The 25540-nt window shown below is 43.7% G+C and overlaps 1 protein-coding gene across 21 annotated transcripts in view; it reads left to right on the forward strand.

The window, feature by feature from the left end:
- Nucleotides 1–25540, forward strand: part of PDE4DIP (phosphodiesterase 4D interacting protein) — a 250860-nt gene that overhangs the window by 196298 nt on the left and 29022 nt on the right. For 7 of the 21 annotated variants that reach the window (XR_011259622.1, XM_069602460.1, XM_069602477.1 and 4 more), the window contains 9 exons: nt 7670–7758; nt 13052–13284; nt 16382–16817; nt 17948–18140; nt 19247–19366; nt 20522–21050; nt 22454–22689; nt 23733–23784; nt 24872–25095. Coding sequence is in view for 17 of the 21 variants with exons in the window: in XM_069602460.1 (XP_069458561.1) it covers nt 7670–7758; nt 13052–13284; nt 16382–16817; nt 17948–18140; nt 19247–19366; nt 20522–21050; nt 22454–22689; nt 23733–23784; nt 24872–25095 (2112 nt within the window). In the remaining 4 variants the exon portion in view is untranslated. Of the gene's footprint in view, nt 1–7669; nt 7759–8028; nt 9732–13051; nt 13285–16381; nt 16818–17947; nt 18141–19246; nt 19367–20521; nt 21051–22453; nt 22690–23732; nt 23785–24871; nt 25096–25540 lie in introns of those variants that run through there. The other 14 variants (XR_011259624.1, XM_069602428.1, XM_069602469.1 and 11 more) reach the window with 4 other exon arrangements.

Raw genomic sequence — 25540 nt, forward strand, 5'->3', positions numbered from 1 at the left:
TTTTGATAGATATTTCCTTTAAACTCTTTTCTATTACAGGATTAAACTGTATCATTGAAGTCTGATCATTGATAATACCTAGTATAAATCAGCATTTTCTGGTGTTCTCTTTTTAACTATTTAGTCAAGTTACAGTAACTTTTTTGAAAAGGCCTGATGGAACTGTTTTAATATTTTCAGCCTTTAACTCTTATCCTTAACCCCTCCCGCCCCCCACACCCGCTTCTCTTCATTCATTTGTGGACAGCAGCAGTATCTTCATTTCTTCTGCTTCCTCATTTGTATTTTTAAAAGATTTGTCTTTGTCGTTATGTGCAGTCAGAGATCTGTGATAGATCAAGGAAACCTTGACCCGAATAGGACAGTAGATCCAAGCCATGAGTTTCCTGAGGAGGCTGTTTAGTTTCTTCTACTTGCACTGTTTATACCTAAATGACCCCAGTGGCAGATTTCTATAAAAGGCCTATCACTTTTATGCTTGCTTACACTTCTAATCCAGTGTCTGGTTGAGAAGTTTGGTTCGTAGCTTCAAAACAGTTCAAGAAAATTGGTTTCAGTTCTCTCTGCTTCAGTCATCTTCCGCTCTCTGCTTCAGTTAGATCTAGAATCCTCTGATTAGGACAAGGGGAAACAGATCAGATTACACCCCAAATTGCTCCTGTCATTGAGGAATAAGTGACCTACCTAAAATCACTTCCCTTTGGAGTGTAAGCCCTAGAGGAAACAGTTATTTAATACCTTTGCTTTCTTTGAGCTAGTATTAGAAAACTCTGGTTCCTGTTGATGTGATCAAGTTATTGTTTTCTGACTTATTGGTCATTTTCTTTCTTTCTTGTTTTTGAAGTCACAGAATCTTCACATCCCTGAAAAACTCAAGTTGCTTCTTCAGCTAGGGTCTCACTAGTAATTCTGCAGGTTTGCAGCCAATGTACAGGGATATGTGACAAACTTCCTAGAGAGCAGGGAAGGGATATAGTGACTCACACACTTTTAAAGTCCATTTTCCATCCTGCCTTGTAGAAATGGTACTAGAGGTGTGATAAATGAAATTAGCTTTGTTTTTCTGATACTAATATCCTGTGAGACACAAACATTTAGAAAATTTTCTCTCATTTCCCTTTGAGGTGAAGCTCAGAGAGCTTTTATTCTTCTGCCTTTTGTACTGCAGAATCATTTGTACTGCAGAAAAAATAGCTGGGAATATGGAGCTCATATAAGGCAGCCCAATAAGAAAAACAGAAGGAATGAGCCCACAGGCCAGGAAAGCAGAATAATTTCTGTGGGGTGATAGTTTCTGTATATTAAAGCATTTTGGAATATGGTTTTAAGCCACCTCGTCACTAGGCATTTGGAGTAATTAACTTTGTTAAGTCATTTTTATTACAATGAAAAGACAATCATATAGATTGTAAGTAGTGTGAGTATTGACAGAAGGTAAGTCCTCAACTTCTTCCCATATCATCACTGAGCCAGGATAAATTTCCCAAATAAAATATCAGTGTTTGTAATTTGCTTCTAACAAAGGATGGGAAGTGGAAGAGAGACATAAAACTGTAGCACTAACAATACTAATTTTATCAGATTTCAAATAAGAGTAATTAAACTTCTAAAGTGACATACTAATTCTTTTTGCATTACTTTCCCTTTTTGTTATTTAAAGTAAAATTCCAGAAATAAAAATCTTTATCATACTGTTTTCTTCTTGCTAAAGCTGGAAGGATAAAATAAAAAGTTTAGCAACATCAGAAAATGTTTGATCTAAAATAATAATGAAGAGTATGGTGGTTAAGTACATGAACCAAATCGACTTCCTTGTTCCTTTTGAGAACTCATGATTGTCTGGCAAATGCATGTAGGTTTGTGTTTAGTGTATAACATGAATAGACAGTGCTTCCTTTTGCAATTTCAAAATAATCGCTTTGAAATACCCCTCTCAGTCTGTAAATTTTAGAGGCATGTGTATATACAAGTGTGTTTTATAAACCATGAATTTGTCTGTTTCCACCAAGTATGATCAATTTGATAATAAAATCAGGCTGACTTTTTACCACTTAAAGTTTTAATCTTAGGGCTGTTGAGAAAAAGTGATTCATAACAATTTAGATGAAGAATGAAGTAACATGTTACATCCGTTAACTTGGCACTAGACCCTTTTAGGCCTATTTACCCACTGAAAAAAGCTGTAAGTTTTCATTTCTTCATGGCACTATGTTGTGTTAAACTGTGTTAACATTTGTGCTAGCATGGAGCATGTACTTTTTTATATATAAGTGTTAGAATTTCAGCTATTTTAGTTGAAACACAAAATTGTTACTTATCCAATAAAAGTATCAACGGCCAAACAGTAATTATTTGGTTTCATTCTTAAAAGATTAATGAGAAAAGTAGAGAAAGCTCTTCATCTTTTTTTTCCCCTTATAGGAGAACCAGTCTATTGATGATTGTACTAAAACTCCAAGTTAAATAAGGCTCTGAAATGAGTGAATGCCTTTGTATTTATTTAACTAAAGGAAGGAAGCAGAAGAAACCTGAGTTTTTTTACTCTCAAGGAAATGAGAAGCACTAAACTTCCCCTAGAACTGTGAAATGGATTACTTTACCTTAAAAAAAAACCCTTCCTGCTCTGCTTGCCGAAGGAGAGTAGTGGAAAGTGGGATGAAAATTTGAGGAGCCTGTTGTCATGAGCTATCTGGGAGACAGTGAAAGACAGGGAAGCCTGGCATGCTACAGCTCATGGGGTCTCACAGAGCCGGACACAGCTGAACAGTTGTTACGGTGGGTGGTGCTGTCCCTGTGTACGTTCTGGAAAGGCCTGTTTCTTGTGTTCTTTGAGGAACAAAGAGATCATAGAAGGAAGAATTCCTTGACACTACAGAATTTTAAGTCACTGAAAACAGTTGCTTTCTGAATTACAAGCTTGTAAGCTGGAAGGGTACCTAAGAGATACTGTGATTTAAAGACAAAGATACACCATAAAGGAACTTGACTGCAGACAAGTTTTTTTTTTCTCCCCCCCTAGCTACTTTGGCTCCAATATTAGAATGTCTAGTTAAAGAATTTTATTTCTCAGGAGAGGCTTATGGTAGACTCTATGAAATCTTAGTTTTCTTATGGTTCTAGAAGGGAATGGATGCAGGTAAAATTGCAGTTTGATAAGAGACCTTTTTTCTTTGATCCTCTCATGTAGGATCATAATATTTAAGTCATCAATAGTTGGTTCATGAGGTGAACAGGTGAAAGTTCTTATAATTTCATGGTAGAGTGCCTAAGAGTGAGAGGGAGGTGGGCCCAGCGGACATAAAGAGCCTGGCACTGAGGGGGAAATAGCCAGGCACTTGTTACTGCAAACTTGTCCATGCTATAAAGTTGAGCTCTTTAAATCACATTTCAAAATTAGTCAGCTATGATTCCTGTGTTCTGAGTAACTTTATGGGAAAATTTTACTCCTTTTCTGTTGGTTGCATATAAATGGCTTAAAAAGAAAACAAGAATGACCATAGAGTCGAATTTGGAGAAAGTGGTCTTGTTGCAGCCCAGTTGGGGCTCATTACTGAAGGATTAAAATAACACTTCATGACTTTCCCTCAAGGCTTATTTGTGCATGGTGGAGTTTTAAGGAGTTATCATTTAATGATGATTAATCCTATTTGTTAAAACACCTATTCAAGAGTTCATCTTAATCTACTGATCTGTGTTTTTTTCAACTGTCCTGCAAAGTAGGAAGACCTTAAGAGTGTTACTTCAAACCTACATCGTGAGCAGTGAAGAGGCAGACTTAAGATCACTCCCTGAAAACCCTGTTGTTGTTTAGTCGCTCAGTTCTGTCTGACTCTTGTGACCCCATGGACTGTAGCCCACCAGACTCCTCTGTCCATGGGATTTCCCAGGCAAGAATACCTGGGAGTGGAGTGGGTTGCCATTTCCTTCTCCAGATCTTCCTGATCCGGGGATCAAACCTGTGTCTCCTGCATTGGCAGGTGGATTCTTTACCACTGAGTGTTCTGCTGAGTACATTTAGGTTCTATGGCCTTTTTCAACTCTCTGCTTTTTAGTGCATAAACCAGTTTGCCAATAATATTGTAAAATAGTAATAATAAGGAATATACTGAGTGTATGCCAAGCACTGTTTCAAGCACTTCAAAGGCACCAAACCCTTTGTAGCTGAAAAGTGTGTGGAGTGGATATTACTATTAACCCTAAGAAGTGAGGGAACTAAGTTATGAAAAGGATTTGTCTAAAGCCACATAACTAATGAGGCAAGGAGAAATCTAACCTGGACAATCTGGCTCTAGAGTCCATATTCTCAAGAATTAGGCCATCTTCAACTTAAAAAGCACAAAACTATGACTTCTTGCCTCTGTGATAAAAAAAGACCTTATATTTTCATGCCACTTAAATTTTGCCCAAAGCTTTTAAAGTATTGTATTTTAGAAGTTTATTTCTGTGTACTTTATAGAGTCAGACAGTTGATAGAAAATAATGCTTCAAGAGAGGGAAGTTTTGGTAGCACCTCCTTATGTGTGATTCAGAGCCTTGAAACTTGGGAGAACCACAACTTGAGAACTGTTATTGAAGCCTCAAATAAAAGTTTTTAATAAAATTTCCAGTCTAACATGTCAAACTTACCCTGGAGATCGAGAGGCAAGTTAAATTTGAATGAACAGATTCTTAGCTTTCGGTAGTTCTAAAGGTGGCAGAACATTTTATTTCATATTTATCAAACATTAGCAATAACTTCCTCAGTATAAAGTATAGTACCTTTAAATTAGAAATGTATAGTTCTGAGGATAGTGTTTTGTTGTTTTGTAAAAACTTAGAAAGGGTATTCTCCGCCAAAGAGAAGTTCTTACTGCCATTTAAAAAACCAGGAATGGTAACAGCAGAGGCTTGTCTACTGTAAACTTACAGGTAGGACTTTGTGGGGGATAACTTATTTCAATATTTTCTATGTATATTTTTTTAAATTTACCCCTCAAACAAACACATTCAAAAAAGCTTTTTGCATTCAAATTGGTAAAGGCTAAGCTACCCTTCAAGCTGTCCTGAAGGAAGTACCGCAGACTGCTGCTCCTGAGAAAATAAGGAAAACAAAACTCCTATGCAGTAGAGTGTCAGGATGAAATGGGCATTTTTGCTTCATCTCCATTTAACTCTTGATGAAGTCAAAATCATGGTATCCTATCCCAGAGTGAATTAAAGAGAGAACATTATTAATAGAAAGTCAGATGTGGCATCAGAAAGGCGACAAAGGTAAGTGGAGGGCAGAAAGGGTTAGACAGAAGCCTTCAAGGCCAGTGCCAATCACCCTTTCTAATCTCCACTTACCTTGCTTCTGGAATCCTGTACAGGAATCATCGCAGGATGTGAGCCCAGTGTGGTATGGTGGGGTTGAGGATCCTGACCTCATAGAGCTGAACTTTCTTCAACCACAGGATTATTATTTTCAACACTCAGAAGGGAAACAATATGAAAAGTGTGTTTTTTTAAGTCTGTCACTGAGTGGAACAATTAATTGTCTTTGCAGAAAAAGAAAAAAGAAGGTTCTGATCTCTATTGTTCAGGGAATAGTGAACAACAATAGTGTTGTTCAAAGTGAGCATAATACTTGTCCTCAAGTGAATTAGCATCCTGGGTTCAATGAGTTCCCAAAGCAGCCACATCTTAGGAAATATGTTCAGTCACCTCTACACAACCAGTGTCCTAAATGAGATGGTTCTGGGGCTGGTTTAAAAGTAAGTATTGGAAATCTCTATTGTATAACAGTCTGCCACAGAGTCTAAAGATGCCAAGTGGTAAAGGTGTCTTCTTGTGAGTAGGGCTTTATTGAATAGGGTATTGCCTTGGTCCAAAGTTAACACAACATTCATGGTAAAGATCAGCAAATGAGTCATAAAATTAACCTGTTAGGACAACATGCTTTTAGTACTTTTTCATGAGATTGGCCGGGTCCATTGCCAGTACCCTGGCATAATCTTGCAGATGCCAAGAGATGGAGTGTAGGTGTGAGCTGGCCCTGCTCATCTTACCTGTAGAGGGTAGTGAATGCTCATTATTTATGCAGAGCCTTTCATTCATGGTGTGTGAGCTCAGGAGCAGGTTCTCTGCTCTTGGAGGAGGAGACAAAAATCTGATTTGTCACCAGAAGAAACAGTGAATGGTCTCTGCCTGAAAGTCTAGAGACTTGCCATCTTGGCATGGCTCTTATATAGGGCTAGCTATAGCTATGTAACTGTGGTCAAGCTGCCTAATCTCTGAGGCTCAGGTTACCCAGTGGCCAGAAGAGTTTTAACAGGTTGGTTTCTGAGGCCAGGATCAGAACTGGATCTCAGGGTTCTCTAACCTGTGCAGGTTCTGTAAGACCCAAGGAGTATCAATGATACATTTTCTCTGGTGTCCAGATGAATTAACCATTATAAATTCCTACATTTTCAGAAGAAATCAGTAATGTGAGCAATAGGTCTTAATCTAAAATTTGATGAACAGTCTTATTTTTACAGATGTGGAGAAGAAGGAACACCCTATATTTGTGCTGTCTGAAATGGCAGCCATCAGCCATGTGTGTGATTATTTGAATTACATTTAAAAAGATAGATATAACATTGGGACTGTTATAAGAAAAATGCTTAATGAAAATTCTTTTAAGCAGTATCTATAGTTTCAGATACAAAATTATGAATAGTGATTCTTTGTATTGCTACTAATTCTCTCAATGCCAGCCAGAATTTCTTCAAAAGGCTTAGATGTAACAGGATAATATTTTTAAAAAGAATATTTTATTTTTAGATGTTTGAAAAAAAAATCATTTCCTCGGGCTCAGTAGCCACATGTGACTAGTGTCTACTGAACAGCAGAGGCATAAAATTGCAAAAACTTCTGGTGGTCAGCACTGCCCTAGACATACATCTAGACCATGAACTGCAGCTACTTGTCCCTTGGTGTGGGGCATAGATGTTTGTGTCCCAGGGAGACTGTGTTCATTTTTGGTGAGTGAATAAATGGATTAAATTCCTTTTAGACAAAATGGTGCAAGAAACCCTTCAGGCTCAGGATGTTGGCATTGGACAGCGGTTTGAGGGAGATGGAGGGGAGGTAAGAGGAAGGGGTGAAGAAACGGCTGAACAGTTCTCGGCCCCGGAGCTGGACTAGACCTCAGCTGCTGTAGGACGCAAGACCCTTGCAGGAAGGTTCCTCATTGAGATAATCACCCCACTTGCGGCTGATCCCAACAAGGGAAACGTGGGAGGAGCAGGGCTGCCCTGATCCCAAGGAAATCGGGGACCCTCTCTGCACTCAGTGGTGGGAAAAAGTTGTCACACTGGGTCCATGTCACAGTAGGGAAAATTATTACATAGTGGCAGGAAGGAAATAATTCAGGGTTTCTGGAAATAAGTGAGAGGGGTAACCACTTAGTCCGGCAGTCTAACAGCTGTGCAGTTGAAACCAGTTTACCTTTTTAGGTTTAAGCTGGAGTGTTAGTAACAAAGTATCAGTGATGAATGACTTTTCTACACTGTTGGTGTTGCCTTCCCTGTCGGCCCTGCTGGCAAGGGGGCCACTCTGTGGGGAAAGGAAGAAATCAGAGGTGGATGGCAAAATGAGTGTAATCTAAGCTGCTGTCTGGAAGGCACCTGCGAAGGCAGTCACCTTTCTCTTCTGGACCCACTTCTAGGTACAGCTGCAGGGGATGACACGGAGGATGCGAGCACGGAGTTCACCGACAGTATCGAGGAGGAGGCTGCACACAACAGCCACCAGCAAGTAAGTCTGAGCTAGGTCCTGGGGTCCCGGGGTGGAGGGCTCAGAGCCCTTCGGGGACTGGTGGTCTCCTGCAGCTGTTGTGGGCCTGGCATGAGAAGCCCTCTTTGTGCATAAACCACTGCCCTGTCTTTTTCCTGCTCTCCCCAAGCTTCCTAGCCGCCTTTCCAACTGCCATTCTCACTCCATTTTTCTTTCCAATCCACCCTCTTTGCTCCTTGTGTCTCGTGCTCCTGCTCCCTGCCCTCCTTTGCCCCTATGTACCATCTATAGCTATAGCTTCAGAAGAATTTTTGCTCACAACAAAACCATGGACTTTTACCATCTTGGGCTTTTGTAACCGAAACACATCCCAGAAGACAGTTACCAAAGGGCCACTTGGGGAGGTGGCAGGCCTGGCCCCTGCTTCAGGAGAGTGCTCTCTGAGGAACTACAAGAGGACTGGAATGCCTCCCAAACCAGGCTCATCCTGGGGAAGTCTCACTACATAAAAGAGAACTTTGTTGGGCACCTGACTGCTCAGTGATGATGAGTCAGTGACCAGCAGATGACACTTCAAGAGCAAGCCCTGGTCAGACCTCAGAACGTGGTACTCAAGGCTGAAACATTGTTCTCATTGACCAGCAGTGAAGGTGTAACCAGCATTTTCTTGAGTTCAAGGGTAGAATGTCCTGGACCTCAGTCCCCGAGAGTGATCCCATAGCATCCACTGGAACGCCTCTGTGTCTTCACCTTGCCCAGGGACATTTGGCAATCCGTGTCCTAAAGGGACCAGGTGTGTAGATTTTTTTCAGGAGCAAGTGGATCATTGGTATCTGTCGTTCTGCAGAAGCAGCTGGGCGTTTCCAGGGATAGCTTCCTTGGAGCAGTTGGAAAACTATGGGAGAAATGAGTCTGCCTCTTCATCTCCTGCACGAGAAAAAGATGAGGCATGTCTAATAATCCTACAGAAAGACCACGTGAGCAGTACCCAAACCTCACAGGATTGGGCACAGTCTTTGACTCTTGAGGACGTAAGCAGTTGCCTGAAACACCTCCCATTCTCAACGCAGTTTCTCTACCTTCTACCAAGACCCCCTTTGTGTTGCTCTAGACACACCTGGCTCTAACTTCTCCCTTGAGTTCCTGCATGAGCTCCACTTCTCTTTTTGCTTGGACAGCTGAGTCCTCCTAACCAATGCTTGTACCTTTAATTATGTGCTCTGTTGCCCCTCTGGGCCAATCCCTCGCCTCACCTCTCACTCCCTGATTGCACTGAGGACCTTGGGTGGGAGAGAAGGGTGTGCAGGATGTGAAAATATCCACTCTCACATGGAGCTTGTCTGGGATGTCAGCGGTCAAGCTGACACTGATGGTTATTAACTTCAGAATATATGAACAGGAGCCACAGATATGGAAAGAGCCAGATGTGGTCCAAACTATAGTAGGAGTGATAGTAGGAGTTCTCCACTCTGATTCTCAGTTATAGGCAGACTGGTTTATGAAGTCACTTCTTCCTCAACCTTCTTTTTCCTATAGCTGAGTGTGGAGAAATGATCAGACTACATTTTGAGGTCAGTCCAACCCTGGAATAAATTGTTCCATTGGGGCATTTGTACTTCCCTTGCAGTGTCTTCCCTATCCCTTGGCATGTGTTCAGTTGCTTCAGTCGTGTCCAGCTCTTTGCAACCCCATGGATCCCTTCCAGGTTCCTCTGTCCCTGGGATTCTCCAGGCAAGAATACTGGAGTGGGTTGCCATTTCCTTCTACAATCACTTGGCATAGGCGATACTTAATAAATTAGACAAGTATTTATCTGTTGGATGAAAGAATATCTTGGGTAAGCACTGTTTTCCTTTGCATCTCCTTTCCTTGAGAGTCAATCTTCAGTTCTGGGAAGGAGGTATGTGAAATCATTGTAAACTTACAGCAACTTTTCTGAGGGTTGTGGGCGTGGTTCTCCTGCTATCAATTAAATAAAGCTTGTTTTGTCGTAACTGTCTTGTGTCCAGATTCTCAAAAATGTATCTGCTTGTCTCCAGGGAACTGGTCCCTTAAGGTTGTGCTCTAAGCTTCTCCTAGTTGTGTCCTTGGGAGCAGACCTTATTCTCAACACCAAGCTCCCTTCCTGCCTCAGGCATACACACACTTCCCCTTATAAACATATCCACCCAACTTTATGTTCCTTTTAAGGCAAGAACCACCTTTTGGCCAAAGCATATTGCTCCATCTTTATTTTTGGACTCACCCTCCTCAGGAAGTTTCAGGTCTGGCCATAATGGTAATTTCCCCCATCTCTCACACAATTCCATTCTTAATCAAATGTAAGATCTATAATACCTAGGAAATTCCTGTGAAAGAAACTAATCATCATTGTCTCTCTTCTTTTGAACTTCTGCAATAGAGAAAATTAATCAACAGTCACAAATGCAAAGGAGAGAAAGGCAGTGATGATCTTGAAAAAAGGTCATTTTTAATACCTTAATGCTGTCTGAGAACTGAATACACTGTGGGAGGTATGGAGCAATAGGGCTAAAACAAAGCCATTCTATTCAAATAAGAGATCAGGTTTGCACATTGAGTTCTGTGGGGCAAATGGAAAACCAGCACACCAAAAAGCTGAATTATAAAATGGAAACAATAGAACAGAAGAATTAGGAAATGTGAATAACAACAACAGCAACAATAATTTATGCGATGAAACTGACAATAGAACTAAAGGATCCGTACCGCTGCTGCATACACGGACACCCTGGGGTTTTGCCTGAGGAAGAACAATAGAAGTATTAGCTTTTCTAGATGATAAAGAAAAAAATGATTAAAATGCTAATCCCGAATCACTTTTCATGCATTTACATTTAAAATTTAAAGACAAAGCAGCCAAAGTAAACTCCCTTGGACATTGAAATCTGAAAAGTCAGATTAGCCTGGGAACAAATCAGATCTCTGTTTTCTCATTTAAAAGTAAGAAATCAGACCAGATAAACCATATGGTCCATTCTGGTATTAATATTCCATGGGTCTTATTTTCCCTTTTTAAAGAAAGCCAGTGTATTTAAGTCAGTAAAAGATAACATACATCCAGAAGGCGCTTAAAAAATAGATGGCATCATTAAAATTAGACATCATTTTTAAGCAGAAGAAACCCTTAAGGTTTCCCTGGAGTAGGAAATGGCAACCCGCTCCAGTATTCTTGCCTGGAAAAAAATTCCATCAAGAGAGAACCCCCGTCTTTCGGGCCTCAAAGAGTCAAACACAACTGAGCAACTGAGCACCCTTTATTAACAGCAAAGAATAACTGTGTCCATATTGAAGGCTGATGGCAGTGTTTATTTTAGGTAAGTTAGTTGCAAAGAGTTTATGTAGAAAGATAATGTCACATAATTTAAATGAAAGGTTAGGTCATAAGCTTTCAAAAGTGGTTTTTCCAGTCCTCCTCCTTCATTTTGTCCCAAGTGCTTCATGGCACATTCAGGGATGGCCGCCAGTCTAAGCCTGGCAGCAGAGCCATAGAGACATTCTCAGGAGCCTCCCAGATCTCAGGCTTACAGCTGCAGGTGGGATTGGTGCTGGGAAATGAGCACACGTGGGCAGCTTCTCCTTTTTTCGCCAAGAGGGCAGAACCTGCACATCTCTTCACAACCTCCACTGCTGTGCTACTAAACACTTTACACATACACGCCATGAATCAACCCCACCACACACCTGAAGCCTAGATTTTAGCATGCTGTTACGAGGTCCAAAGCAACAGTCAGTGGCTTTGAGACAGGCCAAGCAGATCTATTAATCACTGATTCATTTAAGCTCCTCTGAGCCCTGTTTTGTTCAATATATTCCTGATCTAATTGAAGGAATCAAGTATATAATTAATTCTACAAGTCATTCCTAAACAAGTGGCCACTACATGATTTATGGAGATGCACATAAATATTTTGATAATGTTGATGATTGTAAGTGGTTTTTTGTAGCCAGAATGAATTTGTGACAGGTACAAGTCACTATATTTATAGAGATAAAACATGACCCAGAAATAGCTGTGTGGAGACTTGGAAAATTGGGAGGTCAAAATCAACTTTAAGCAAAACCCCAAAATGCTGCCGCTGAAAGGAAAAACAAGCCATCGTGACATTGGGATATAAGATTAATATTTGACGGGCAGGAAATTCATGTACTAAAGTGATTGGTCATACACTAAGTAGATTATCATACTCAGGTTTTGGTTTCTTTAACGAGCATGATGAAAAAGCTGGAGAGGTGCCTAAGACAAATAGTAAAAAAGTTTAAAAGTTAAAAAATTGTTATTTGAGGAAAAAACCATACAGTCTGCTTTTATTAAAATTTTAAGGAGTAACTTCAAGAGTATCTTCAAAAACCAAAGGTGATAGGAAATTGTTTCTGCTTGTTTTCTTCTCACTTGCTTAGATCTGTAGAGAGAGTTTGGCTGGCAGCATCAGCACAGAGTGTTAGCCAACAGGGAAGGTGGTTGCTAGACAGGTGGCCTCATTTTCTTTAATTTAAAAAAAAAAATTTATTCAACTTTCTGTTTTATATTGGAGTAACAATTAACAATTGTTGTAACAACAGCCTCCCAATTAACAATGTTGTAATAGTTTCAGGTGGACAGCTGAAGGACTCAGCCATACATATACATGGATCCATTCTCCCCCAAACCCTCCTCCTATCCCATCCCATCCCATCTAGGTGGCTTCAACTTTAACTTCTCACCAACTATAGACTGTGATTCTCCTGCTGCCAATGAAATTAGTTTCTTTGTCTTACCTGTAGCTCCACCCATACCCTATTTCTCTGGTTATGACTCCTAAGTGCCCGGATCCTTCCTCATAATCATCCTTGTCAGAGTCTGAGTTACAGGCCTGGCTTCAGGCTCTGAGCTGTGGTATCTTAGCCATGATCTTTGCAATCAAGGACTCGAGTGTTGTGGAACTGATGAAGCTTTTTGTCTCTTGAGAAGGCTCCCAAGGAACTCTGTCCCCCCAGAAAGAGAAGAATCAAGAGCATCCACACTCTCCAGTCCTCTTTAAACCTCACCTGTTTGCATTTGTTTTCAGTTTGTTGTGTGCTTGTGGTTTTTCCTCACCCACCTGTGCAATTTCCTCCTGTGGCCCATGGCAAAAATTCTCCCTGCTTGTGCGGTGCGTCCTCTCACCCCAACCAGTCTCCAGGGACCCTATGGTGGGGAAAGTTCTAGGAGGGAGGTCTACCTTTTTTGGTCCCTTTAAAGGCTGCCTTTGTGCTCTGATGTTCCTCAGAGATCCTCTTAGTGAACTAACTTCTTTAAACCGTGGTTTTCTTTCAGCTCATCAAGGTGGCGTTGGAGAAAAGCCGGGCAGCTGTGGAGACCCAGAATGTCTCTCTTGCTCCTCCTTCCCTGACAGGAGGGGACAGTAACAGGGGTCTTCAGGAGGAAATGCTCCACCTGAGGGCTGAAATTCACCGGCACTTAGAGGAGAAGAGGAAAGCTGAGGGGGAACTGAAGGAGCTAAAGGCTCAAATCGAGGAAGCAGGATTCTCCTCTGTGGCCCACATCAGGTAGGACGTGCCCCAGAGAAGAGGAGCCTGCCGATTGAGAGGCTGCTGTAGCCCAGGGACCACACTGCTGCAGCCAAGGAATTCGTGCCACCATGGGGCTTCTTGGTCCACATCCCAGGCTCCATGCATGCACGGTTCTACAGATTCTTAGAAGAGCTGATAATAGTAGATAATACATGTGTGTGTGTGTGTGTGTGTGTGCTCCACGTCCGACTCTGTGATGCTATGGACTGCAGCCCACTAGGCTCCTCTGTCCATGGGATTTCCCAGGCAAGAATACTGGAGTGAGGGCCATTTCCTCCTCCAGGAGGTCTTCCCGACCCAGGGATTAAACCCATGTCTCTTGCATCTCCTACATTGGCAGGTGGATTCTTTACCACTGAGCCACCTGGGAAGCCCTGAATAATGGTGATTATCAATAATTACCATTTGAACTATTCAAATAAAGTGAAAGTGAAGTCACTCAGTCATGTCCAACTGTTTGTGACCCCATGGACTGTAGCCTACCAGGCTTCTCAGTCCATGGGATTTTCCAGGCAAGAGTACTGGAGTGGGTTGCCATTTCCTTCTCCAGGGGATCTTCCCAACCCAGGGATCGAACCCAGGTCTCCCACATTGTAGGCAGATGCTTTACCCTCTGAGTCACCAGGGAAGCCCTATTCAAATAAATCTGGTCTTAATTCAATATAAAAATGCCCATTATCTGCTATACATATGACTGTCACAAGTGGAAATCTCCCAGTTGTATGACAGGTATTGCTCTTTTGAATTGACTGGAATGTGTAAGGAATCTCCTGCTACCCAAGACGCTTCACTGCTGTATGCAGAACCAGAACAGTCCATGAGGAGGAGGGTTTACACAGAGCCTCCACTCATCTTTCTCTCAGAAGCACAAATCCTTAAATTGTGGAATAACAATTTTAATAATCTCTTCTGTTTTATTTACTTTGCGAAAGTGGGAAGTAACTTATTCTTTGGCTAGAATGGCTCTGCTTTCAATCTTCCCCCTCACCCCCAAAAGAAGCTTGGAAAACATGCTGATAGCATAGGGATAGTCCACTCACTCATTCATCCATAAGGGTCACAATCCTCATGGCCTGCTGTTTAGAACACAGCTGTGCAGATGGAAAGCTGCTAATCCATACCCTATAGTTTCCCTGCCTATTGTATGCCACTTAAATGTCCCTGAGTCATAGAATAACATTAATACTAGTACTTTGACATCTAGCACAATGTACCTTTTTACCATTAAGGAACCTCAGACCTAAAAAGTTCTAGCAAACTTGCTGAAGTTTGCATAATAGTCCATGGCAAGATCCCTGGCTCCCAAATATTAAATTCTAAGCCTTTTCTCCTATATACTTTATCAAACATTTTTTTGAAATTCTCTTGCAATTATCCTTTGTTCTGGTTCTTTTACTCTGAATCATCATATTTCTCATCTTCAGTTCAGTTCAGTTCAGTCGCTCAGTCGTGTCCGACTCTTTGTGACCCCATGAATCGCAGCACGCCAGGCCTCCCTGTCCATCAGCAACTCCCGGAGTTCACTCAGACTCACGTCCATCGAGCTTAAGTTTGATTTAAACTTCATTATGTGTAAACTTTCTTGTGCTATCATGGGTGAGAACAGTACATCTCTTTCAATTCCACAGCTGAATATAGAAGCACCACTGATACCATAGAAGATAGACTATGTAATTCGTAATTCTCTGTAATTCTTCTCTTTTGGGAAGATTTTGTTGAGCCTTGCTTTTGTTAGTTTGTATTGTGAAAAGAGCAGGGTTTTCCCCCCCAAATACAAAGTTATGACATAACATTAAATATTCTTTATACCACACATGTGCCCCTTTCTTTCCCTGTTACACTTCAGTTTTAGTAAAATACCTGTTCCCCTTTTCTCCACTGAGGAAACTCTCACAGTCTCTCTGATTCCTATGTCCTAAACCATGTTCATCCTTAATTCACTCTAGACAAGCTCTGATCTATTCCAAAACTTTAGGATTCTGGGCCATGCAATGTAGAGGCCCAGCGAACTGCTGGTCCTTCAGGCTGTGAATTAGCTACTACCTTTGTGTCTCCTGGTCAACAGTTCTCAATTTACCGTCCTTAAGAATCACCTGTGGAATTTAAATAAAATGTAGATTCTTAGGCCTTAGCTCTTAAGCTTTTTAAACAAGCACCTCCTAGGATTCTGCTGTTAGTATTCCTCAGGTCTGCAGCTGATAAGAGCAGAATTATAAAACTTCTCAGTTGCAGACACTGAACTAACCATAGCACTTAAGAATTTCATGTAAGCATCCAGTGACTCCACTAAGTCAATGAAGTGAACTGCCTTTTTAAATAAATTGCCTTATTAAAGCCATACTTTTTATTGCTTTCATCCAATCCTAGTAAAGGATTTGGTGAGAGGAAAGGCTGCAACCAGAATATCTTGGTGAAAATTAGTTGTTTAGCCCATTATATCTTCTCAGCAAATAGGAATATTCTATGTGCAGCTGGCACTGTGGAGGCTCTGGGGACCGTGGGTGAACAGACAGAATTCCCCCTCATGAAGACGAGCTCCTATCGCAGGAGGCAGATAGAAAGCAACTAATTAACATAAGCACATTTGACTACAGCTCTGGTTAGTGGTGTTTGTGTCTTCTGTGTTCCTAGGTCCCAGTCTCTCATCCAGTAGTTGAAAAATGACTGATGATAATTAATAGAACTCTAGTCTACATAATCATAAATTTCTCCCAGGCAATGTCCTTTTTTTATTTTTTATTAACAGTAAGTATCCTTGTTTATTCTACAGGCCACTGAAAATTAGAACATGAGTTTGCAAGCATGGGTAAAGACAAGTAGACTGTGTGTCTTGAGTCCAAGATTTTTAGTGATAATGCTGCCAAGTATTTATGGGAGTGTGGGGAATCTCCTGCTCTTCCTGAGCCTTGATTTCTTTGTATATAAAATAAGGGATGTTTTAATAGGTCTTGGAGGTCACTTCATGTACTGGGGTGTCTCTGAGTCTCTGATGGACTGAGTTGCGGTTTAACTGGGCTCCTAGGAAATGAGGCCAAGACCAGACCCGGCCCCTGACTGTGTATGTTTCTTGCAGGAACACCATGCTGAGCCTTTGCCTTGAGAATGCAGAGCTGAAAGAGCAGATGGGAGAAGCAATGTCTGATGGATGGGAGATTGAGGAAGACAAGGAGAAGGGCGAGGTGATGGTGGAGACTGTGGTTGCCAAAAGGGGTCTGAATGAGAATAGCCTTCAGGCTGAATTCAGAAAGGTCCAGGGAAAACTGAAGAATGCCCGTAATATCATCAGCCTCCTCAAAGAACAGCTGGTGCTGAGCAGCAAGGAAGGGACTAGTAAGCTTAATCCTGAGCTCCTTGTGCACCTGGCCCAGGAGATCAACAGAATGAACACAGAGCTGGTTTACTCTCCTGGAAAGCGCCAATGCCTAGAAGAGGAGGGTGTGACCACAAGGCCGTGCCCCAGACCCCGGAGCCTTGACCTTGGGGCTGCCCTCACAGTGGATGCTCACCAAGTAAGTGTGGGGTTAGATGAAAAGCCCTTGGATAAAGGCTGGCAATGTCCGTTTTTACCTTAAACTGTTCTGCCCCGTGGGTCAGGAGGTACCATAGGAAGGGCACCTTTGCACCACAAGTAGTGGTAATAATGTTCCTCTAACATCCAGCCTTTAGAAAGGTTTCTTCTACAATATTATCTCATGAATATTACATGAGTAATTAACTTTCATAAATATTTGAATGCTTAATTTTCCAGGCAAGACACTAGGCACTGGAAACAGCCAATAAGACTTCATCTCTGCCCTTCAGATATTCAGCATGGTGGGAAAAGATGGCACGAAACCAGATCATTTCCATAGGATGCAATATAGAGCTACACGGGGCTTTAAGGCAGCCAGTCAGTGGTGTGTAATGACATCTCTTACCTATCACTGCTGTGTACTTCACAGCTCAGCACAGGGGTCTGCTCCTGAGCCTCAGAGGAACTGTCAGGATTCTCTAAGGGGAGGGGGCTGAGCTGCTGCTGCTGCTGCTGCTAAGTCGCTTCAGTTGTGTCCAACTCTTTGCGACCCCAGAGACGGCAGCCCACCAGGCTCCCCCGTCCCTGGGATCCTCCAGGCAAGAACACTAGACTGGGTTGCCATTTCCTTCTCCAATGCATGAAAGTGAAAAGTGAAAGTGAAGTCGGCTCAGTCCTGTCCTACTCTTCGTGACCCCATGGACTGCAGCCTACCAGGCTCCTCTGCCCATGGGATTTTCCCGGCAGGAGTACTGGAGTGGGGTGCCATTGCCTGCTGGGGATTAAGTAAACTGGATAGAAGAGGACCGAGAGAACAACTGGGTAGGAATGCAGGGAGAGATGAGTGGAGGTTTCCACCCCTTCTCTTTTCAACCACGAACAAACATTTGCTGAGGGTTCCTCACAGACTCAGGTGGCACTGTGCTGTGTGCTGTAGCAACAGAGATAAATAAAACATCACCCCAGCTCTCCAGGTGCTCAGTCTGGAAAGCAAGTAGCTGCCAAGTGGAATGAGGAGTGTTACGACAGACACACGGATGAAGTACACAGAGTTCGCAAGGCGAAGTGGCTGCCACTGCCTGGGGAGGAGCTCAGATGGCCCTGACTCTGTGCTGGCTCTTTTCACAGCTGGATAACCAGCCCCAGACCCATGACCCTGGGCCACAGTCAGAATTTCACCTCTCGGGATCCACGAAGCACCTGCGCTCCCAGTTGGCACAATGCAAACAACGCTATCAGGATCTCCAGGAGAAGCTGCTGATATCAGAAGCCACTGTCTTTGCCCAGGCCAACCAGCTGGAGAAATACAGAGTCATGTTTAGTAAGTCTTAAGTTCACCACCACCTGTCTTCTCCCTGAGAAGCTCATGCTTTGCAGACTTCACTCTTCTTTCCCAGTCTCATGGCCAATTTAATCCTGACTATGACCTTAGCATTGTGGAAGTGGATTGTTGTTGTTACCTAGTCGCTAAATCGTGTCCAACTCTTTTACAACCCCATGGATTGTAGCCTGCCAGGCTTTTCTGTGCTTGGGATTTCCCAGGCAAGGATACTGGAGTGTGTTGCCATTTCCTTCTCCAGGGGATCTCCCTGACCCAGGGCTCGAATCCACATCTCCTTTGGCAGGTGGATTCTTCACTGAGCCACCAGGGAAGCCCATGGAAGTGGATACTCAACTTCAATCTGCAGATGGCAGAAACAAATGAATGAATAAAGCAAGTTTGCAGTGACAGCATAGGGAGGGAATGAGCTAACGTCTAGCTTCACTGATTTCTGGTACAGTCAACAGACCGCCTTACCGCTCTCAACATATGTTGATTGTTTCTCTTCTGCTCCTCTTTGCACCACAGTAGACTCTTCAAAAATGTACCATTGTTGTTGGCCTAGAATCAGTGCTTTCTCGTAGAACTTCTGCAGTGACATAAATGTTCTGTATCTACGTCACATGTGGTTATGGAGAACATGAAATGTAGCTAATTCAATTTGGGGATTTAAAGTTTTATTTAATTTTTATCAGTTTAACATAAAACAGTCACGTTTATAACACTTACAGAACGGTGCAGATCTTGGTGTCTTTGAAACTGAGTTAGTTCTGCTCCATTCAAACATTTCCTGAGCCCCCATGAACAAAGCATTTGCTAATTTCCCTGGGGCTTGTAGAGTTGATAGTATGCAGTGTCTGACTTAAACATGTCTGGTCCCAGGGAAGCCCAGGTTATCTGTAGGTAAGCTCACCAATGGGGAACAAGCTCACCTGGTTGAGAGAGGTCCTGCTGCCTGGAGCAGGTGTTTCTTCTCCCACCTCAGTCCAAAGAAGCATCTATCCCACTCTGGGTCTGACCTCCCCAAGGGCCAGGGTGCGTGCTGCTGAGGATGAGTGTATGTGGGAAATTTAGATCCTCTGTAGCACGCCCTGTCTGTTCCCAAGCAGGTGGATCATCAGTGAAGCAGGACAGCAAGCAGGTGCAGGTGGACCTCCAGGACCTGGGCTATGAGACCTGTGGCCGAAGCGAGAACGAGGCTGAGCGGGAGGAGAGCACCAGCCCTGGTGAGAGCTTGGGTGTGGGGCTGGCCCTCCCCCACTAAGGGCAGCCTTCACATTTGGGTACTGCTGGCCAATCCCACATCTGATGAGGAGCAGGGCTGAGGGGTGCAGTAGGCTGAAGGGGACACAGGACAGAGGGGGACAGAAAGTTTGGAGAACTCATGCCCAAAATGAGGCTGAGTGTGAGTTTGAATTTCTACAATTAGTTTTCAACATGCTACCTGTTTAAAAAACAATTTCAGTGTGAACTTTAAAAAAAAAGTTCTATCCAACTGATTATTTTAGAAAAAATACTGTGTGTGTGATAGTTGCTCAGTTGTATCTGACTCTGTGACCTCATGGACTGCAGCCTGCCAGGCTCCTCTGTCCATGGAATTCTCCAGGCAAGAATACTGGAGTGGGTTGCCATTCCCTTCTCTAGAGGATCTTCCCAACCCAGGGATCAAACCCAGTCTCCTGCATTGCAGGCAGATTCTTTACCATCTGAACCACCAGAAAAAAAAAATACTAAAGTCTATTTATTAATGAGAAGATCAAATGAGCTTTGAGTGAGTCAGTGAAAGTTGCTCAGTCATGTCCAACTCTTTGAGACCCCATGGACTATACAGTCCATGGAATTTTCTAGGCCAGAATACTAGAAAGGGTAGCCTTTTCCTTCTCCAGGGGATCTTCCCAACCCAGGGATAGAACCCAGGTCTCCCACGTTGCAGGCAGATTCTTTACCAGCTGAGCCACAAGGGAAGCCCAAGAATACTGGAGTGGGTAGCCTATCCCTTCTCCAGCGGATCTTCCTGACCCAGGAATTGAACCAGGGTCTCCTGCATTGCAGGCTGATACCAACTGAACTATCAGGGGGATATGCAAACTGAACATCTAAAAAAAGTGTTTTTCTGTTATAAAAGCATTTTAGCTATAGGGACATCCACCAAATTGAAATTGAGGAGAAAAACACTGAGTAAAATAGAAGGTGAGCACACCTGACTTGCAGGGCTCTTAGAGGACAAGAAATACAGCATTTGGAGGCTAGCACAGTGCCAGCACTGAATAAAGTACTGCTTTAACTTTTGTTCTAGTAATTATTGTCCTCAAGACCTTGAAGGGCATGGCCTCAGCAGCATGCCCAGCTTCGCTCAGGAGGATGTCTTTGTCTTTTCTCAGAGTGTGAGGAGCACGACAGCCTCAGGGAAACAGTCTTGATGGAGGGGCTGTGCTCCAAGCAGGGACACCTGGGCTCCACAATAGCCAGCCCCCCTGGGAAGAAGCCCCCGGACAGCCAACTGGGGAAGCAGGAGGAGCTCCGGGCATACGGAAAGTCAGAAGACATCTCTGTCCTACGTAAGGACATCAAAGATCTGAAGGCCCAGCTGCAGAACGCCAACAAGGTCATTCAGAACCTGAAGAGCCGGGTTCGGTCCCTCTCAGTTACAAGCGATTATTCATCTAGTCTGGAGAGACCCCGAAAGCTGAAGGCCATTGGTGCCCTAGAGGGATCTTCACCGCACAGTGTCACTGATGAGGACGAGGAGTGGCTGTCTGATGGCACTGGGGCTTTCTACCCTCCAGGGCTTCAGGCTAAAAAGGATCTGGAGAGTCTGATCCAGAGGGTGTCCCAGCTAGAAGCCCAGCTCCCAAAAACTGGGACGGAAGGGAAGCTGGCCGAGGAGCTGAGATCTGCCTCGTGGCCTGGGTAAGGAGGGTGCTCTGTGGATCATTGCTTGACTGAAGATGTCTAAGTTTATGTGTGAAATAGGGAAGCCCAGGCAGGTAGAAGAGAGAACCCACTGGGGCAGTCAGAGAGGACCTATTTCAAAGGTAGCCCTGGGTGTTAAGAAAGGACACATGACCCCTGCTGGGAGATACCAGGTCCCTGGGATTTCCTCTTAGGAATGTCTTCATACAAGTAGTCAAACTGGAGGCAGACTTTCTGGGTTTGAATTCTAGCTCCAGTACTTACAGGCTATGCAAGCCTCCTTAGTCTTCCTGAGCCTGTTTCTTTATCTATTAAATGAGGATAATAAGAAAACCTATCTCAAAGGGTGGTTATTAGGTTTAAATGAATTAATCCAAGTACTTATAATAATGCCTAGCACATATTAAAGCTCTCAACACTATTTGCCATAATTATTATTGTTATTGATACTTTGTGTTGAAAAACACCGGACTAGATGTCCATCTCGGTATCCAGGTTATCTATGCTGAGTAACAAACTACCCCAAAGTAGGGCATTCAAACAGTAATTTATGTGAATGGCTGGGCTTAGTAGGGGTAGCTCTCACTTGGGGTCTCTCATGCCGTCTCTCATGCTGGGGCTGGAGTCACTGTCTGCCTAGACACGGCTTCTTCATCCACGTGTCTGGTGGTACAGTGCTCCCTGGATTCTCTCTTTCTGCACGTGGCTTCCTGTCTTCCGGGGCCTGTCCTCCTGGCCTGGGCCTCTCATAGTGGTGGTCTCAGGGTAGTTTCACTTCAGCATGGTAGCTGGCTTCCAAGAGTCAGGAAGTAAAAGTTGCCCGGTGAATTAAGAGTGATTCCTGGACTTGGCGCAGTGTCACAGAGCCCACACAGATTTGAGGAGGTAGAGAATGGCTTCCACCTAATGATGAAAGAGGGGCACAGCCACACTGTAGCCAAGCATGTGGAACGGGAGCTCGAGTAATGGCCATCTTTGCAAATACAGCCTGCCGTGATATAGATGGTCTTTGAAGTAGAAGACATGAAAGGACTTATTTGGATTTTTAGCATTTATTGAGTACCTACTCAATAAATATATTCATCATTTATTATCAACTATAAGTCTACACTATATTGGTGCTGTAAGGGAAGTAAAATACAGCACGGTATTTACCCCCACAGAACTTATTTTTCACTTTTGGCACATGACTAATGTATAGTAAACAGTGGAGGAATGCTGCTGTACCATGTTGTTTGATGCAAGTTTGTCAGAACAGAATTTACTCTTAAACACATCCTTTGGTTTTGGTGCCAGAATTCAGCATAAACTGAGGAATTCTTAGAGATACAGAAATCTCTACAGAAGCTCCCATAGCTTAATTTTCCATTCTCACTCTTTCCTCTTCTTTCATTCATTAGGAAATATGATTCCCTGATTCAGGACCAGGCCCGAGAACTATCCTACCTACGTCAGAAAATACGGGAAGGGAGAGGTATCTGTTATCTTCTCACTCAGCACTCGAAAGACACGGTAAAGTCTTTCGAGGACCTCCTAAGGAGCAACGACATTGACTACTACCTGGGGCAGAGCTTCCGGGAGCACCTCGCCCAGGGCAGCCAGCTGACAGAAAGGCTCACCAGCAAACTCAGCACCAGTAAGTCGGCCTCATGGCTTTGGGACCCTCTCAGTGACTCCCAGAGCCCAGCCCCAGGTGCCCATCTCACCTCCACCACAGCTGTTAACCCAAGTCCTGCTTCGGCTTCATTCCTGGGGGCCGTTATGAGATTAGGACTGGTCTGTGGGCCGCACAGAGGAGGAAGCACAGGGTCGGAGAGGCCGTGATTGCAACTGTAGAAATGTCATCATTTATGGACTGTGCCCTTTGGGAAAGGAGGCTGAGTTCATCCAGTGTTGGGGGAGAAAGGGAGGAGGGGTGGGAGGACTTCATGGCAATAAAAAGAGGCCTGAATTGAGAACTGCAGGACACAAGCTCTAGCCTGATGCTACCATTCAGTCTCTGTGGGCAAATGGCTTAACTTTTGAAATCTTTGACATCTCTTGTTTCTTCCCCTATTGCCCGGCATCACACATGAATATAATTCAAATAGAGATAAAGGACAGCACCATGTCCACTTGAACATGGGCACTGAACATCACAGTACACAGGCTAGGAATATTGGTCACAGTTAGAGTCTTTTACTTAGAATTTCCTGAGAGCACCCGAGGGGGCACGGCAGGATCAGTTTTGGGGGCCAACCAGCCCACATCCCAGTGGCAGGTGCAGAGGTGGGACAGGGTTGTTGGTCACTTCCTCAAAGCAAAAGCAGGTTCTATGTGAAAGCTATGAGGGGACAGAGAGCTCTCACCTGGGAGTCGTTCTGTGGCAGGCTTGGAGCCTGGTATGTTACGGAGGGAATCTGGCCAAGTGCCTTTTGGAATTTTTTTTGCATTGATTTGGGGCAGAGGCAGTCATGATGGTGATTGCCAGGTCAGGGAGGTTCTGCCTGGTGAGTGCTAGAGATCCTGCAGGTCTGTTCTCTAAAAATGTAGCATGAGGTCTCGAGATTAATTCTTCCACATGTCCTGACCACACATAAAGTGGTCACTATTTTGTGCTTGAATAGGCTCTTGCACTTGTAATGTGTAAAGTGAGACCTGTTTAATTTCTTACTGTTTCTTTCTGAATTTGGTTTGCAGAGGATCATAAAAGTGAGAAAGATCAAGCTGGACTCGAGCCACTGGCTCTGAGGTAATTCAAATAGAATCTGGTAAAGAAATTGGGAACAAGGCCTAAGGGATCAAAGAGGGCTGCAACTTCACAAGTTGGAAGTGGGGAGGGGGTATGGAAAGTACTGATTGTAATGAATTCATTTGTTCATGAAACACCTACCTGTTCTTTTTAGCTTAATTCTTTACACTCTTTTGATAGAATTCTGTTGATTTCTATTTGTATAATGATTCTCCAGGCTTAGTAACCTAGAGTCAGTCTGACCTAAAAGTAAACTTACCAGATTTCAAGGGTCCTTAGCACCCCAAGGATCTCCTCTGCTCCCCGACTCTGTGTGTTTAAATACACGGTGTGCTTTTTGCCAAGTTGGCTTACCCCCAAGTTGAGTTAGCAGCTAGTTTAGTGGCCACACAGTTTCCTTGGGAAAAAAAGAATTGTATTACAGTTCCTAATAAAATTCCTCAATGTTGCAGATCTTGGGAGGCTACAGTGCTTTGGAAACCAGTTTCCAATGAGTCACTGCATGTTTTCTTATTATGTGCAATAAAGTTCAGGCTTAGAGTTCTTTGTAGTTACCAGTTCAAATCCCTTTGTGTCATGAGTGTGCTTTAGACCACTCAGTGCTCCTCCAAATATCTGTGGTGAAAGACAAAGGATTTTGTTTTTCTCTCTAATCTATCATAGACACACACATGGTCTGTATCTTAATCAACCAGATGATTCTACTTACATACTCTTGGATGTTGTGAGAATGCCACACTGCTGTGTTTCTTGGTGCTCACCGTCTATTTCTGTGCTTACGTTGTTGGAGACCGGGAACCAGGAGTTCTCGGACTCCAGCTGTCCTGGGGACCATGCTTGGATCAGCAGTGTCTTAGAGGGCTGGCTGAGCCTCTGCAAGTCCTCAGTGTATCATGTGGCCAGTGCACTGGGCACCTCTTGCTCCCCCTCCCTCTGCACCCGGCCTCCTTCTCACTCCTAAACCAGAGATGGGTAATTTCATTTATTCTTTGCAGGCACAGTCCCCTTGACTTACGTAGTTTTCCTCATAAGGACTAGCTCATCCAGTGATTCTGGCTTCCCCTGTTGTCCTCCTTCACCCCACTAGGCTTAGCAGGGAGCTGCAGGAGAAGGAGAAAGTGATTGAAGTCCTGCAGGCCAAGCTGGACGCCCGCTCCCTCACGCCGTGCAGCAGTCACGCCCTGTCTGACTCTCAGCGCTCTCCCAGCAGCTCCTCATTCTTGTCTGATGAGCTGGAAGCCTGCTCTGACATGGACATCGCCAGCGAGTACACACACTATGAAGAGAAGAAAGCTTCACCTGGTCACTCAGGTAGCCTCCACTTTCTGAGTGGAACCACCTTTTTCTAGGCTGAGAGGAGACTTCCACGTCCAGGCTTTATAGATACACCTTGGCCTGTGTCAGGCTGAACCATGCCAAACATAGGCCCCAGTGGGTCAGGACCTTTGCTTTGCTCCTGACTCTACGAGTTGACCCTGTCACTGGGTCTCCACTCTCACCTGGATGCTGTTGGACCAGGCAGATCACAGTGGGGAGAGTGAGAAGAGGATGGAGACTTTTGCTTCCCCACTGCCTCACAGGCACACAATCTGTCTGATTGGTCTCCTTCTATAAGATGGGATGTCTTATCCCTCCAGCCAGCTGCAGCTCCTGAACCCCTGAGTTTCCTTGGGTGTCCACATATGCTGCTGCACTTGCCTGGTATTTTTGGAGGTGCCTTTGTCTTGGTTCCCAGCTCTGAGCCCCACTGTTACCT

The sequence above is a fragment of the Ovis canadensis genome, chromosome 1, assembly GCF_042477335.2.
Source record: "Ovis canadensis isolate MfBH-ARS-UI-01 breed Bighorn chromosome 1, ARS-UI_OviCan_v2, whole genome shotgun sequence".
Classification (NCBI taxonomy): Eukaryota; Metazoa; Chordata; class Mammalia; order Artiodactyla; family Bovidae; genus Ovis; species Ovis canadensis.